General features: G+C 42.0%; 1 protein-coding gene across 5 annotated transcripts in view; it reads left to right on the top strand.

Annotated features, from left to right (window-relative positions):
* The window catches only part of OSBPL3 (oxysterol binding protein like 3), a 184,474-nt gene that overhangs the window by 137,347 nt on the left and 34,795 nt on the right, over positions 1-12,332 (top strand). For all 5 annotated transcript variants that reach the window (XM_050785414.1, XM_050785413.1, XM_050785417.1 and 2 more), the window contains 3 exons: positions 1,391-1,484; positions 7,454-7,704; positions 11,608-11,745. In XM_050785414.1, coding sequence (XP_050641371.1) covers positions 1,391-1,484; positions 7,454-7,704; positions 11,608-11,745 — 483 coding nt within the window. The remainder of the gene's footprint in view (positions 1-1,390; positions 1,485-7,453; positions 7,705-11,607; positions 11,746-12,332) is intronic.

Raw genomic sequence — 12,332 nt, 5'->3', positions numbered from 1 at the left:
TAGTCATTGTATTCTGAGAGTTCTATCATAACTCATACCCAAAAATGATACTGTATGTGAGAAGAAAAAGTAAAAGTAGAGAGCATTGGATATTTTCTCATTTCTGTAACTTGATGTGTTAAATTTGTTATACTTTTTTTTTTTTTTTTTAAACGGAGCCTTGTTCTGTTGCCCAGGCTGAAGTGCAGTGACGCAATCTCAGCTCACTGCAACCTGCGCCTGCCGGGTTCAAGTGATTCTCCAGCCTCAGCCTCCCAAGTAGCTGGGACTACAGGCATGCACCACTGCGTCTGGCTAATTTTTGTATTTTTAGTAGAGACTGGGGTTTCACCATGTTGGCCAGGCTGGTCTCAAACGCATACTCCTAACCTCAGGTGATCCGCCTGCCTCAGCCTCCCAAAGTGCTGGGATTACAGGTGTGAGCCACTGTGCTTGGCCTCTTTTTTTTTTTTTTTGAGACACAGTCTCACTCTATTAGCCAGGCTGGAGTGCAGTGGTGTGATCTCTGCTCACTGCAACCTCTGCTTCCCAGGTTCAAGCAATTCTCGCACTTCAGCCGCCCAAGTAGCTGGGGATACAGGCGTGCACCCCATGCCCAGCCAATTTTTGTATTTTTAGTAGAGACAGGCTTCCTCATATTGTCCAGGCTGGCCTCGAACTCCTAGCCTTAAGTGATCCACCCGCCTCAGCCTCTCGAAGTGCTATATTTCTTTTCAAGTACAGGTTAATAATTTTGACTTCTACCTATTTAATAATGTAATATGTCTACTGCAGAGAAGGAAATTAGCATCCTGTATGTTTCTTAATCATGAAATTTAACCTACATTGATTTATAATATATAATAATTATATTTTTTTCATAGTGTGGTTATTGTAATATTGGTTTATAGCATTATTTGTTTTAAATTGATGCATAACAATTATACTTTCCTGAATAGCAGTTATTATAGTATTATAGTTAATATTGCTTTGTGTCAGTGTGTACTAGTAATGTTACCCCTTAAATATAGACATAGTCATCTTGTTTATGTATTAATTCCCATAGAAGATACTTTTTACACCAATAGCTCAAAGACAAATTGTAACTCCTTCTACTCAAACACTAATAAATTCTAAAAATACAGTCAGAATAAGAATCTTTATAATAACAGTCTTGAGCTTGCTTGCTGTTTTTCTTGTGAGAACTAATTCAGAATGTATACGAATTTTAAGAACAGGTATTTGTTGTGAACACCTCCTTGGCAGATTGGTATATGGACCTTTATGAAAACAGTACCCAAGAGTATTTATAGTGTGGGGCTCATCATGTCTGATCATTTTTAAGGGTTTTATGAAAATCTCGCTCTTGTTTATTCTAACTCAAATGAATGTTATTTCTTCTTTCCCATAGATTTCTGATGATGACTCGTACGTCAGTGACATAAGTGATAATCTTTCCTTAGATAATCTCAGTAATGATTTAGATAATGAGAGACAGACTTTGGGTAAGATTTACATTATTTAATCTCTGAAAAGTTTGGATTTTCATAGAATACTAATATGTTGTATAGTTAACTCTTGAACAATATGGGGGTTCAGGGGTATATGCTGATACCTCACACAGATGAAAATCCATGTATAACTTTTGACTCCCCAAAGATTTAACTACTAACACTCAATTAACACATATTTTGTGTGTTATGTGTATTTGAGACTGTACTCTTACAATAAAGTAAACTAGAGGAAAAAAATGTTATTTAGAAAGTCATTAGGAACAGAAAAGATACTTACAATTCATTAAGGGGATCATCATAAAGGTCATCATCCTGGTCATCTTCATGTTGAGTAGGCTGAGGAGGAGGAAGAAGAGAAGGGGTTGGTCTTGCCTTCTCAGGGGTGGCAGAGGCAGAAGAACACCTGTATACAAGTGGACTGATGCAGTTCAAATCTGTGTTGTTCAAGGGTGAACGGTGTAGAGGACCTGCTACAAGCAAAGAGCTCTAGCAAGTACTATGTAAGAAAACTAAGACATGGACCCCACCCCCTAGGATTTTATAATCTAGGAGAGGAGACAGCACCCACATGTGAAAGATGTATTAATTCAAATAAATTTGTCTGCTTGTACAAATTTTTATTTTTATAAAGTGAGTGTATGCCAATTATATGAATATAAAAAACATAACAGATACTTTTTTTTTTTTTTTGAGATGGAGTCTCGCTCTGTCACCCAGGCTGGAGAGTACAATGGCACGATCTTGGCTCACTGCAACCTCTGCCTCCCGGGTTAAAGCAATTCTCCTGCCTCAGCCTCTGGAGTAACTGGAGAATACAGGCACGCACCACCATACCTAGCTAATTTTTGTATTTTTTGGTGGAGATGAGGTTTTACCATGTTACCCAGGCTGGTCTCAAACTGCTGACCTCAAGTGATCTGCCTGCCTCGGCCTCCCAGACTGCTGGGATTACAGGCGTGAGCCACCGTGCCTGGCCCAGATATCCCTTTTGCAGTCTAATGTTCTCTCTGTGGACATGTTAGAATATGGTTTTTTGCCCTTAGAAATCAGGGAGGTTTTATAATTTAGGAATGTGATAGGACTTATATAATAAAAGATATTATCCAAGTCGTCATTTAGCTTCAGATTCTTCAAAACAACACATTTGAAAGTAACAAATGGCTACCTCTTGGATGGACCCCTCAGGGTATCCTAAGATGACCCTTTATTACTGCTTGATCCCAAGAAGGGAAATGATGGGCAGGAAAGATATTTCATAATGCTAGTTCGAACTGTGGAATATCTGGAGTGTCTGGCTAGCCCCCTAAACTTTAGCTCTGATTTAGGACTTTAGTAAGTAGACTGGCCTGTTTAGGAAGGTGCCCTTAAAAAGAATCTGCCCACCTGGACAGTTCCCTGCGTGGGTCCTTGTAGCATCAAACACTTACCAGTGTTGGTACTCAGTTTGCCTTGGAGTGTCTAGGTTTGTCTGCACTATGCATCGGATACTCAAAGCACCACCTATTTTCATATCTACACAGAGGAGAGGGACCATGCCAGGCACCTTTTTGATATTTCAGTGTTCTTCAATTCATTGTGTATGTGTGAACTGATGAATTGTTACCTGAATGCTTAAGAGCCACCTTTTGGGGGACCGCAGTATAGGGGAAGAAAGCAGGTAGTTTTACCATGCTTTGGAAGAGTATCCTTTCAGTATCATACCTGCTAGAAGTGAGATGCTCATCATGGTTGGTGTTTTGTTTGAAATGTTTCTTGGGAGATGAACCCCTTAGTGGAAAAGTCTAAGAACCAGTGGGTTGGAAGAAGAAGGCCAAAAACACCGGAGCAAATTTGTGTGCTACTTATTTTTCTAGAAAAACAAGGAGGCAAGTTGAAAGAGAAATGAAGAAACATCACTCCCTTGGCAAACAGCATGCACACTAAAGTGGTGCTCCCACCGTAGATGAGGAGGATTGACAAATGTGGAAGCCCTCCATTTCTTTGAGTCTTATAGAGAGGGAGCCATAGGGAGTACAGAGTTAATGGAGTGTTCAGAGGTCAAAGATAAAGAGAGGACATGGTTCAGAACCTAAGACCACAGCTATGCTGTGTTGACACCAGCCAGGAAAAGCTTAGAGGTTAGAGCTGGTTCTATCGTACTCTACAGCCATGTTGCTAGAATGCTAACTAACATTGCCTTTTTGTGTGTGTGAAGACAGATTCTCACTCTGTCACCCAGGCTGGAGTGCAGTGGTGCGATCTCGGTTTACTGCAACCTCTGTCTCCCGGGTTCAAGCAATTCTTGTGCCTCAGCATCCCGAGTAGCTAGAATTATAGGCACACACCATCATGCCCAGTTAATTTTTTTGTATTTTAATAGAAATACGGTTTCACCATGTTGGCCAGGCTGGTCTTGAACTCCTGGCCTCAAGTAATCCACCCGCCTCAGCCTCTGAAATTGCTGGGATTACAGGTGTGAGCCACCATGCCTGGCCTACATTGCCTTTCTTGAACAAGCACTGGGCAAAACCCAGCTTTCTTCTTTGTCAGTGTTTGAATACTAGAAATGTGTGTCCCCCAGTTCTTTACAGACATTCCCAGGGTTTGGGGGAGATTATATTTCTAAGCATCAATACTCTACTGAAAAGATTGGATACAGAAATAACCTTTACATTTCATAGCATCATTTTGCCTACGTTAGGACTAAGGTCTTGATACACTATTATTGTTTGAGTTTATAGTAAACATGAGATTTTTAGACTATTTCCTATAAATTTCTTCCCCACAATGCTGCTGGGCACATATTAGGATCTGTCTCTATGCTGGGTACTTTGGGGAAGTTAAGTGGTTAAGAATGTGGATTAAGGGACCAGACTTCCTTGGTTAGCCCCAGCTCTGCCACTCAGTGGTTGTGTGTTCTGGGACCAGATACTTACTTCCTCTATGCCTTATTTTCTTCATCTGTGAAATGGGGATAATAATACTGTTTACCACAAGTGGTAGTTACAAAGGATAAGTGGGAATAATGCGTGTAAAATGCTTAGAAGACTGCCTGTCGCAGAATAAAATGCCAGATACGTGTTAGCTGTTAGTAGTATTGGTGGTTATGATGGTGGTGGAATAACACTCTTTCAAAATTTAGATTAGTGTAATCAAAGAAAATTTTTTGAGACTACATGAAAAACTGTTTTCAAAAATGACTGTAGGCAAGGCACAGTGGCTCACACCTATAATCCCAACACTTTGGGAGGCTGAGGCAGGAGGATTGCTTTAGGCCAGGAGTTTGAGACCAGCCTACGCAACATAGCAAGATCCTATCTCTAAAAAAAGATACAAAAACTAGCCAGGAGTGATGTAGCATGTCTGTAGTCCAAGCTACTCAGGAGACTGACGTGGCACGATTGTTTAGGCCCAGGAGGTCAAGGTTACAGTGAGCTATGATCACACCACTGCACTTCGGCCTGAGTGAGCCTGTTGAGAAGGACCCTATCTCAATAATTAATTAATTAATTTTAAAACTGCCATTTGCAGCTATTTACCTATGTTGTATTTACCCGTATTAAGCAACTAAAACAGGCTGGGCATGGTGGCTCACGCCTGTAATCCCAGGACTTTGGAGGCTGAGGTGGGTGGATCACTTGAGCTCAGGAGTTTGAGATCAGCCTTGGCAACATAGTAAAATCTCATATCTACAAAAATACAAAAAATTAGCCAGGCATGTTGGCATGCGTCTGTGGTCCCAGCTACTTGGGAGGCTGAGGCAGGAAGATTGCTTGAGCTGGTGAGGCAGAGGTTGCAGTGAGTTGAGATTATGCCACTGTACTCCAGCCTGGGCAACAGACCAAAACCCTGTCTCAAAAAACATTTAATTTAATTTTAAAAAAGCAAAACAAATTCAAAAGCTAAATGGATGATTAGATTAACATGAAATGCACAGTGTGGCCCTGTTTTCATGTGTTTCTGTTCATCAGAGCAGCCCCTTTATTCAGTGATTGGCTTTATAATTAGTAAATGTTAAATATGTATGTTTAATAAAATATATATCAATAAAGTATGTTTATTGATATATAAATAAAAAACAAAATGCAAGAGATTTCATTTGAAAATAGGTACAATGGAGGATAGGAAATTCAGTGCATGAAACGAAGGAAAAGATTGATAGATTGACATACCTAAAATGGGTGTCATTCATCAAAATACTCCATGGAGCAAATTTAAAGGTAAATGCCAAGTGGGGATTAAATTGTAAAACAAATATAAAAACAAAAGAGTATGGTCTTAATACATAAATAGGAAGGCAGGCAATTCAGCAAAGCAAAAGTGCTCGTGAAAGCACTCCAAACCACACAGGAAATCTTTTAAATGTAAGCTAAAACAAGGAGGTTACACCGTCCACCTGACCATCTGACAGAAATTAAAAATGAAAATGACAAGCCTCAAGAGTCCTCAGGAGATGGATGCTCACATCTGCAGCTGATAAATGGGGAAGTTGGGGGCAGCCTTTTTGAAAAGCAGTCTGATTATGTGAATCAAAAGTCTTAACAACATTCAGAGTTATTGACAGAGTAATCCCACTTCTTTGTATCCTAAGAAAATAATCAAAGATACAGGCAAAAAATATTTTTACCGTCATTAAAAATGATGTTAAAAGAAAACTCTTAGGTTCCGGGGTACATGTGCAGGTTTGTTATGCAGGTAAACTGCATATCACGGTGGTTTACTCTACAGATTATGTCATCACCAAGGTCATAAGCATAGCACCCAAATAGGTAGGTTTTTGATCCTCACCCTCTATCCACCCTCCACCCACCCTCCACATTCCAGCAGGCCCTGGTGTCTATGGTTCCCTTCTTTATTCATGTGAACCAACGTTTAACACCCCTTAACAAGTGAGAACATGCATTTGGTTTTCTCTTCCTGTGTTAGTTTGCTTAGGATAACGGCCTCCAGCTCCATCTATGTTGCTGCAAAGAATATGATCCCATTCTTTTTTATGGCTGCACAGTATTCCATGGTGTATATGTACCACATTTTCTTTACTTAGTCTACTGTTGATGGACATTGAAACTGATTCCATGTCTTTGCTGTTGGGAATAGTGCTGTGATGAACATACACGTGCATGTGTCTTTATGGTAGAACAATATATGTTCCTTTGGGTATATAGTCAGTAATGGGATTGCTGAGTTGAATGGCAGTTCTGTTTTAAGTTCTTTGAGAAATCGCCAAACTGCTTTCCACAATGACTGAGCTAACTTACATTCCCACCAGTAGCGTATAAGTGTTCCCTTTTCTCTGCAACCTCACCAGCATATTATTTTTTGACTTTTTAATAATTGCCATTCTGACTGATATGAGATGATATTTCATTGTGGTTTTGATTTGCATTTCCCTAATGATTACTGATATTGAGCAAAAACTGATGTTTTAGAAAAATTTTAAATAATATGGAAAAATACTCTGTTAGCTGAACAAGCAGAATATAAAATATGCTTACAGTATGAACAACACAGATGGAGAAAACATGAAATGAGGATACTCTAATATATAAATGGCTGCTATTTTGGGATGGTGGAGCAATGAAATGACCATTATTTCCTGTATTACTTTCCTGTAATAAACACAATTATTTTACCAGAATTTAAAGTGATTTTTTAAAAACTTTACAAGTTTTTATAAACAGTAAGCAGCTATAGGCATAGAAATCCAATTTCCAGTTTTATTCTAAGTGTGTATGAGCTACGAGGAACTAGATTTTGAGGAGCAATTCAAGGTCTTCCCTGTGAATAAAGTCGATGGGTTCTAGTGTGTGTCAGTTTGAGTATTTAATTGCTCAGAATTCTTTTGCCGATTTTCATACTCTGGACAACTGAGTTTAATAGTAACATTGAGTACTTGCTAGGTAAGGTTTTTTTCGTGGATTAAAAATAATAGAATAAAATGAAAAGCTTTATAGAGACAACCAGGCCTCTTTCCCTTTCAGGGCCTGTCCTTGAAAGTGGTGGGGAAGCGAAGTCCCGGAGAAGAACGTGCCTGCCGGCACCCTGCCCCAGCAGCAGTAACATCAGCCTGTGGAACATCCTGAGGAACAACATCGGGAAGGACCTGTCCAAGGTGGCCATGCCGGTGGAACTGAACGAGCCCCTGAACACACTGCAGAGGCTCTGCGAGGAGCTGGAGTACAGCGAGCTCCTGGACAAGGCCGCGCAGATTCCCAACCCCCTGGAAAGAATGGTGAGGAGTCAGCCTTCCCTTGTCACTGTCCAGCCTCAATCCCCGAGCCACGAGGCCATTCACGGGGCCCATCAGAGAGACAGCCCCTGTTCCCTCCGGTTTCATTTTGATTGTTCTATAGACAGGTTCATTACTCAGAGCTGTCTGGCTTCCTCCGCCTGGCTGTTTCCAGTCACCTTGTCAGGATTTGGAGGCAGGGTTGGGGTGCTTCTCTGTGGCACTCGGTGCCTGGGGTAGTTCTGTTCTGTGGGTTTGTGCTTCCTCTTTCTCCAGAAGCCTTCTAGCTGATTGTTCCAATGTGCCCGGCTGGAAAACATGTCTTTAGGGCTGTCTGCATGTTTATTTTTACTTCCCTGGGTGGACAGAATTTAATTTCTCGAGCTGTTTTTCTCATCCAGTGTAAGTTTCCCCTGAGAATGTTTGTTTTTATTTCTGGAATTGTCCCATCGGCTCCTCGGTTTTTGGAAAATAAAGTTCACTAGAGGAGGTTTTCACATCAGAAATATTCTTTTTTTCTCTCTCCCTCTTATTTTATAGAGTACTTAAAAAAAAATCTTAGAAAAGCCCATCTTCTCTACTCGGCATCAGCTCCAGTCACAGCATGCTGGCTTTTAAAAGGACTTCCAAGTATTTCTCATATTTCCCCCGTCTCATGGGTAGGGAGATTGGGAATGGAGTACTCAAAGGGCAAGACTCGGGCAGATCAGCCTTCTCTATGACTGTGACTGACTTTGTTCTTGAACATGGGTGTCTGTACCTCTTTTTGCTTCTTCATATTCAGTGCCCTTAGAGCAGTAAGGTCATTGTCTCTACTGGATGCTGGGACATCAGTGTCCCCCAAATGCAGAGTCTCTCTCCTGGGCGTTTGCCAGTTGGCTACACTGGAATTGGAGTGCCCCCTCGGCTTCACAGACCTAGCCCTGCCGACACCCCCCATTGATGGAGGATGCTATTCTTTTCTACATTCTAAGTATTCTGCAGTCTTAGCGCTTATTAAAACATTATTACTTCTATGATTTGAAGATTAAGGGGAAATCTTACCTGCTGTCTGAGAGGGATATCCCATCGTCATTCTGCCCAGTCTCCAGGGCCTCCCCTATCAAAGAGACTTCCTTTTTTTGAGTCAGGGTCTTTGTCGCCCAGGCTGGATTACAGTGGTGCAGTCCTACCTCACTGCAACCTGGAACTCCTAGGCCCAAGCAACCCTCCTGCCCTGGCGCCCAAAGTGCCGGGATTACAGGCATGAGTCACTGTACTTGGCCCAAAAGACTTTCTTTCTTGTTACTGATAATCAGGGTAGGAGACAAAAACAAGCTGTATTTTTTAAACTGTTCTTGGTTACTTGTCCCCAGATAATTTTTGCTGAATAAAAGGAAGGCAAAGCTTCTAGAAATAGCTTCTAAGGCAAGTGTTAAAAGTCAGCATTTGTGGGCAGCTCTTTTCTTTAAAGGAAATGATTGGCTTTGAGGGTGAAAGTTTCTTAAAGATGTTTCATCCTGTGGCAATTTAGAGACCCTTAGGATATTCAGATGATTGATTGGTGTAATTGCCCTTGAGCAGAGGTTTGAGGAGAGGCTTCTCATCCCCAGCATAACCACTAAGCAGGAGTCTTATTGCATGGGTTTTGTTTACTAACCTGCAGGTCTGCTTATGCCCCTGCCTGGACTCTCCCTCGTGCTGCCAACCCATAGAGAGAGTGCTTCCTTCTGCCTCCCCTTAGGTCTCTCTTCCCCACAGCATCATGCATGGCACTAGGTTCTTTCATCGGTTGTGTTCTATTTTACATGGTGAAGGTGACTAAGGGTTGATTCAGCATTCCATACATGGTGTGGCTGTACTGTTTCACAGGTTACCAATGTGGAGAAGCAGGGAGAGGAACACACACCCAGGTTTCAAGAACGCAGGCAGTCACAAGTAGGACTGACTTGAGTGTAGTTGATTTTTTCTTTTTTTTTTTGAGACAGAGTCTCTCTCTGTCACCAGGCTGGAGTACAGTGGCACAATCTCGGCTCACTGCAGCCTCTACCTCCCAGATTCAAGTAATTCTCCTATCTAAGCCTCCTGAGTAGCTGGGATTACAGGTGCGTGCCACCACATCCGGCTTGTTTTTGTATCTTTAGTAGTGATGGGTTTTTTTTTTTTTTTGAGACTGAGTCTGGCTCTGTCACCCAGGCTGGAGCGCAGTGGCTAGATCTCAGCTCACTGCAAGCTCCGCCTCCCGGGTTTACCCCATTCTCCTGCCTCAGCCTCCGGAGTAGCTGGGACCACAGGCGCCCGCCACCTCGCCTGGCTAGTTTTTTGTATTTTTTAGTAGAGACGGGGTTTCACTGTGTTAGCCAGGATGGTCTCAATCTCCTGACCTAGTGATCCACCCGTCTCGGCCTCCCAAAGTGCTGGGATTGCAGGCTTGAGCCACCGTGCCTGGTCAGTAGTGATGGGTTTCACCATGTTGGTTAGGCTGGTCTTGAACTCCTGACCTCATGATCCACCCACCTTGGCCTCCCAAAGTGCTGGGATTATAGGTGTGAGCCACCGTTCCCGGCCTTTTTTTTTTTTTTTTTTTTTTTTTTTTGGAGACAGGGTCTTGCTCTGTTACCCAGGCTGGAGTGAGTGCAGTGGTGCAGTCACGGCTCACTGTAGCCTCGACCTCCTGGGCTCAATCAATCCTCCCACTTCTGCCTCCCAAGTAGCTGGGACCACAAGCATGTGCCACCACACCCAGCTACGTCTGTTGTATCTTTTCTGTAGAGAAGAGGTTTCGCCATGTTGTCCAGGCTGGTCTTGAGCTCCTGGACTCAAGCGGATCTGCCTGCCTTGGTCTCCCAAAGTGCTGGGATTACAGGCATGAGTCACTGCACCCAGCCAAGTATAGCTGATTTTTATAAGCCATCCAGCTGCTCTAGAGAATTCTATAGCATGAGGTGGTGAGGTGGCCCCTATTATAGGCAGCACCAAAAATTTAGCAGAAGGTTATAAAGGAAGGTTATGTGACTAGTGAGCATTTATGAAAGGCACTCAGCTCTTCTTCAGTATAAGAAACTGCATGAAATGTGCTGGGAAGAAGAAATCTTGAGATTGTTACTAGCCGACATTAGAAAGGAAAATTTGCCATCACTGCTTAGGCTTAACTGTTTTCACACACATGGAAAAAAAGACAAAGAAGGTAATGTGCCCCCCCGGTGCCCTGACGGGGAACCGCTGCTGATGCCAAGATCTCACAGTGAGGGCCACCCAGAGACTTTGTTCACTTCGTGTTCACGTAAAGTTTTTCTTCCTTCCGCTCTTTATTTTAATTTTTTTTTTTTTTTTTATGTTTCACTTTTCCTCCCAAAAAAGCAGAACTTTAAAGTCACTATATCCTGTGGCTTGTTTCCCAGGCTTAGGAAATGACTCAGATTTTCTTTGGTCAAAATGAATGTTTTGGTTTCTATAATATCACATTTTGAATGGTTAAATTTATGATGCTGATTCCTGAGTTTTGGAGGGATGTTTTAACACTCCTTTTTTAATAGTCTTTCCCCACTCTACCCCTAAAGCCTTAGCATCTTATCAAGATCCTCAGATACTGTCAGGCTTAAAAGTACTGGCCTCAGCTTACCAGTTTCCAGAAACAGCGTAGTCCAGTTTAGAAATGTCATCGTCTTGATAGCGTCTCCCAACTTTTAGGCATCAAGATAAACGGACAGCTTGAAAACATTGGATTAATTTGTTTGGGGGCCCAAATAAACATTATTTAAACCTACAATTTTAAACCTGTGTTGGTTTGGTTGTTTTTAAACAACCAAAGACAAATCTTTGGCTTTCTGAAAGAAAATCATAGAGGTTTTATTTTGTTAAGTTCTTTGTGAACAATAAAGCTCTTGGTGACACAGAAGTGACAACGTTCTTTTCTCTTGTCCTTAGGTGTATGTGGCAGCCTTTGCCATATCAGCGTATGCATCTAGCTACTACCGAGCTGGGAGCAAGCCATTTAATCCAGTTCTTGGAGAAACATATGAATGTATTCGGGAGGACAAGGGCTTCCAGTTTTTTTCAGAACAGGTATATACACCCTTTTGTGCTTGTTGGGAGGGGTTGCTTATGTCTCCCGTTCATTGTGCTTCTGAAATATTTATTTCCTACCTTTCACTGGCTTCAAAGCAGCCGAGATAATTACAGTGCTTTTCAACATAAAGGGAGGGATCGATTTCCCTTCCACTGAAGCCAAGCCACCACCCAGGGGCATAAAGGTACCACCAGTAATTCTGCACACTTCCTTGGCTACATGCATTGCCGGGGTCCTTTCTCTTTAAAATCGTTAGCACAAAGAATTTTGAAAGGATGAACATTGGCCCAACCTTCAATTTAGAGGTTTAACATTGCTCCCTAACACACTGACATCGTTATTCCAGAGCATGAATGCCCCCAGCAGAATGGGTAGCACCAGATAAATGTGTTATTCTCAATTTTGATTTGAGAGGAATCATTCATTGATGTATTTATTCATTCATATCAATAAATTATTTCTAGAACATATACCATGTGCCTGCCACTGTTCCAGGTGCTAGGATATCACAGTGGGGTGGGGGTGAGGGATCCGGATAGGAATCCTTGCCCTCATCTGATGGATGCACAACCTTGTACTCATG

This window comes from Macaca thibetana, chromosome 3, assembly GCF_024542745.1.
Source record: "Macaca thibetana thibetana isolate TM-01 chromosome 3, ASM2454274v1, whole genome shotgun sequence".
In the NCBI taxonomy this organism is placed as follows: Eukaryota; Metazoa; Chordata; class Mammalia; order Primates; family Cercopithecidae; genus Macaca; species Macaca thibetana.
This window is presented reverse-complemented; position numbering and strand designations above follow the sequence as displayed.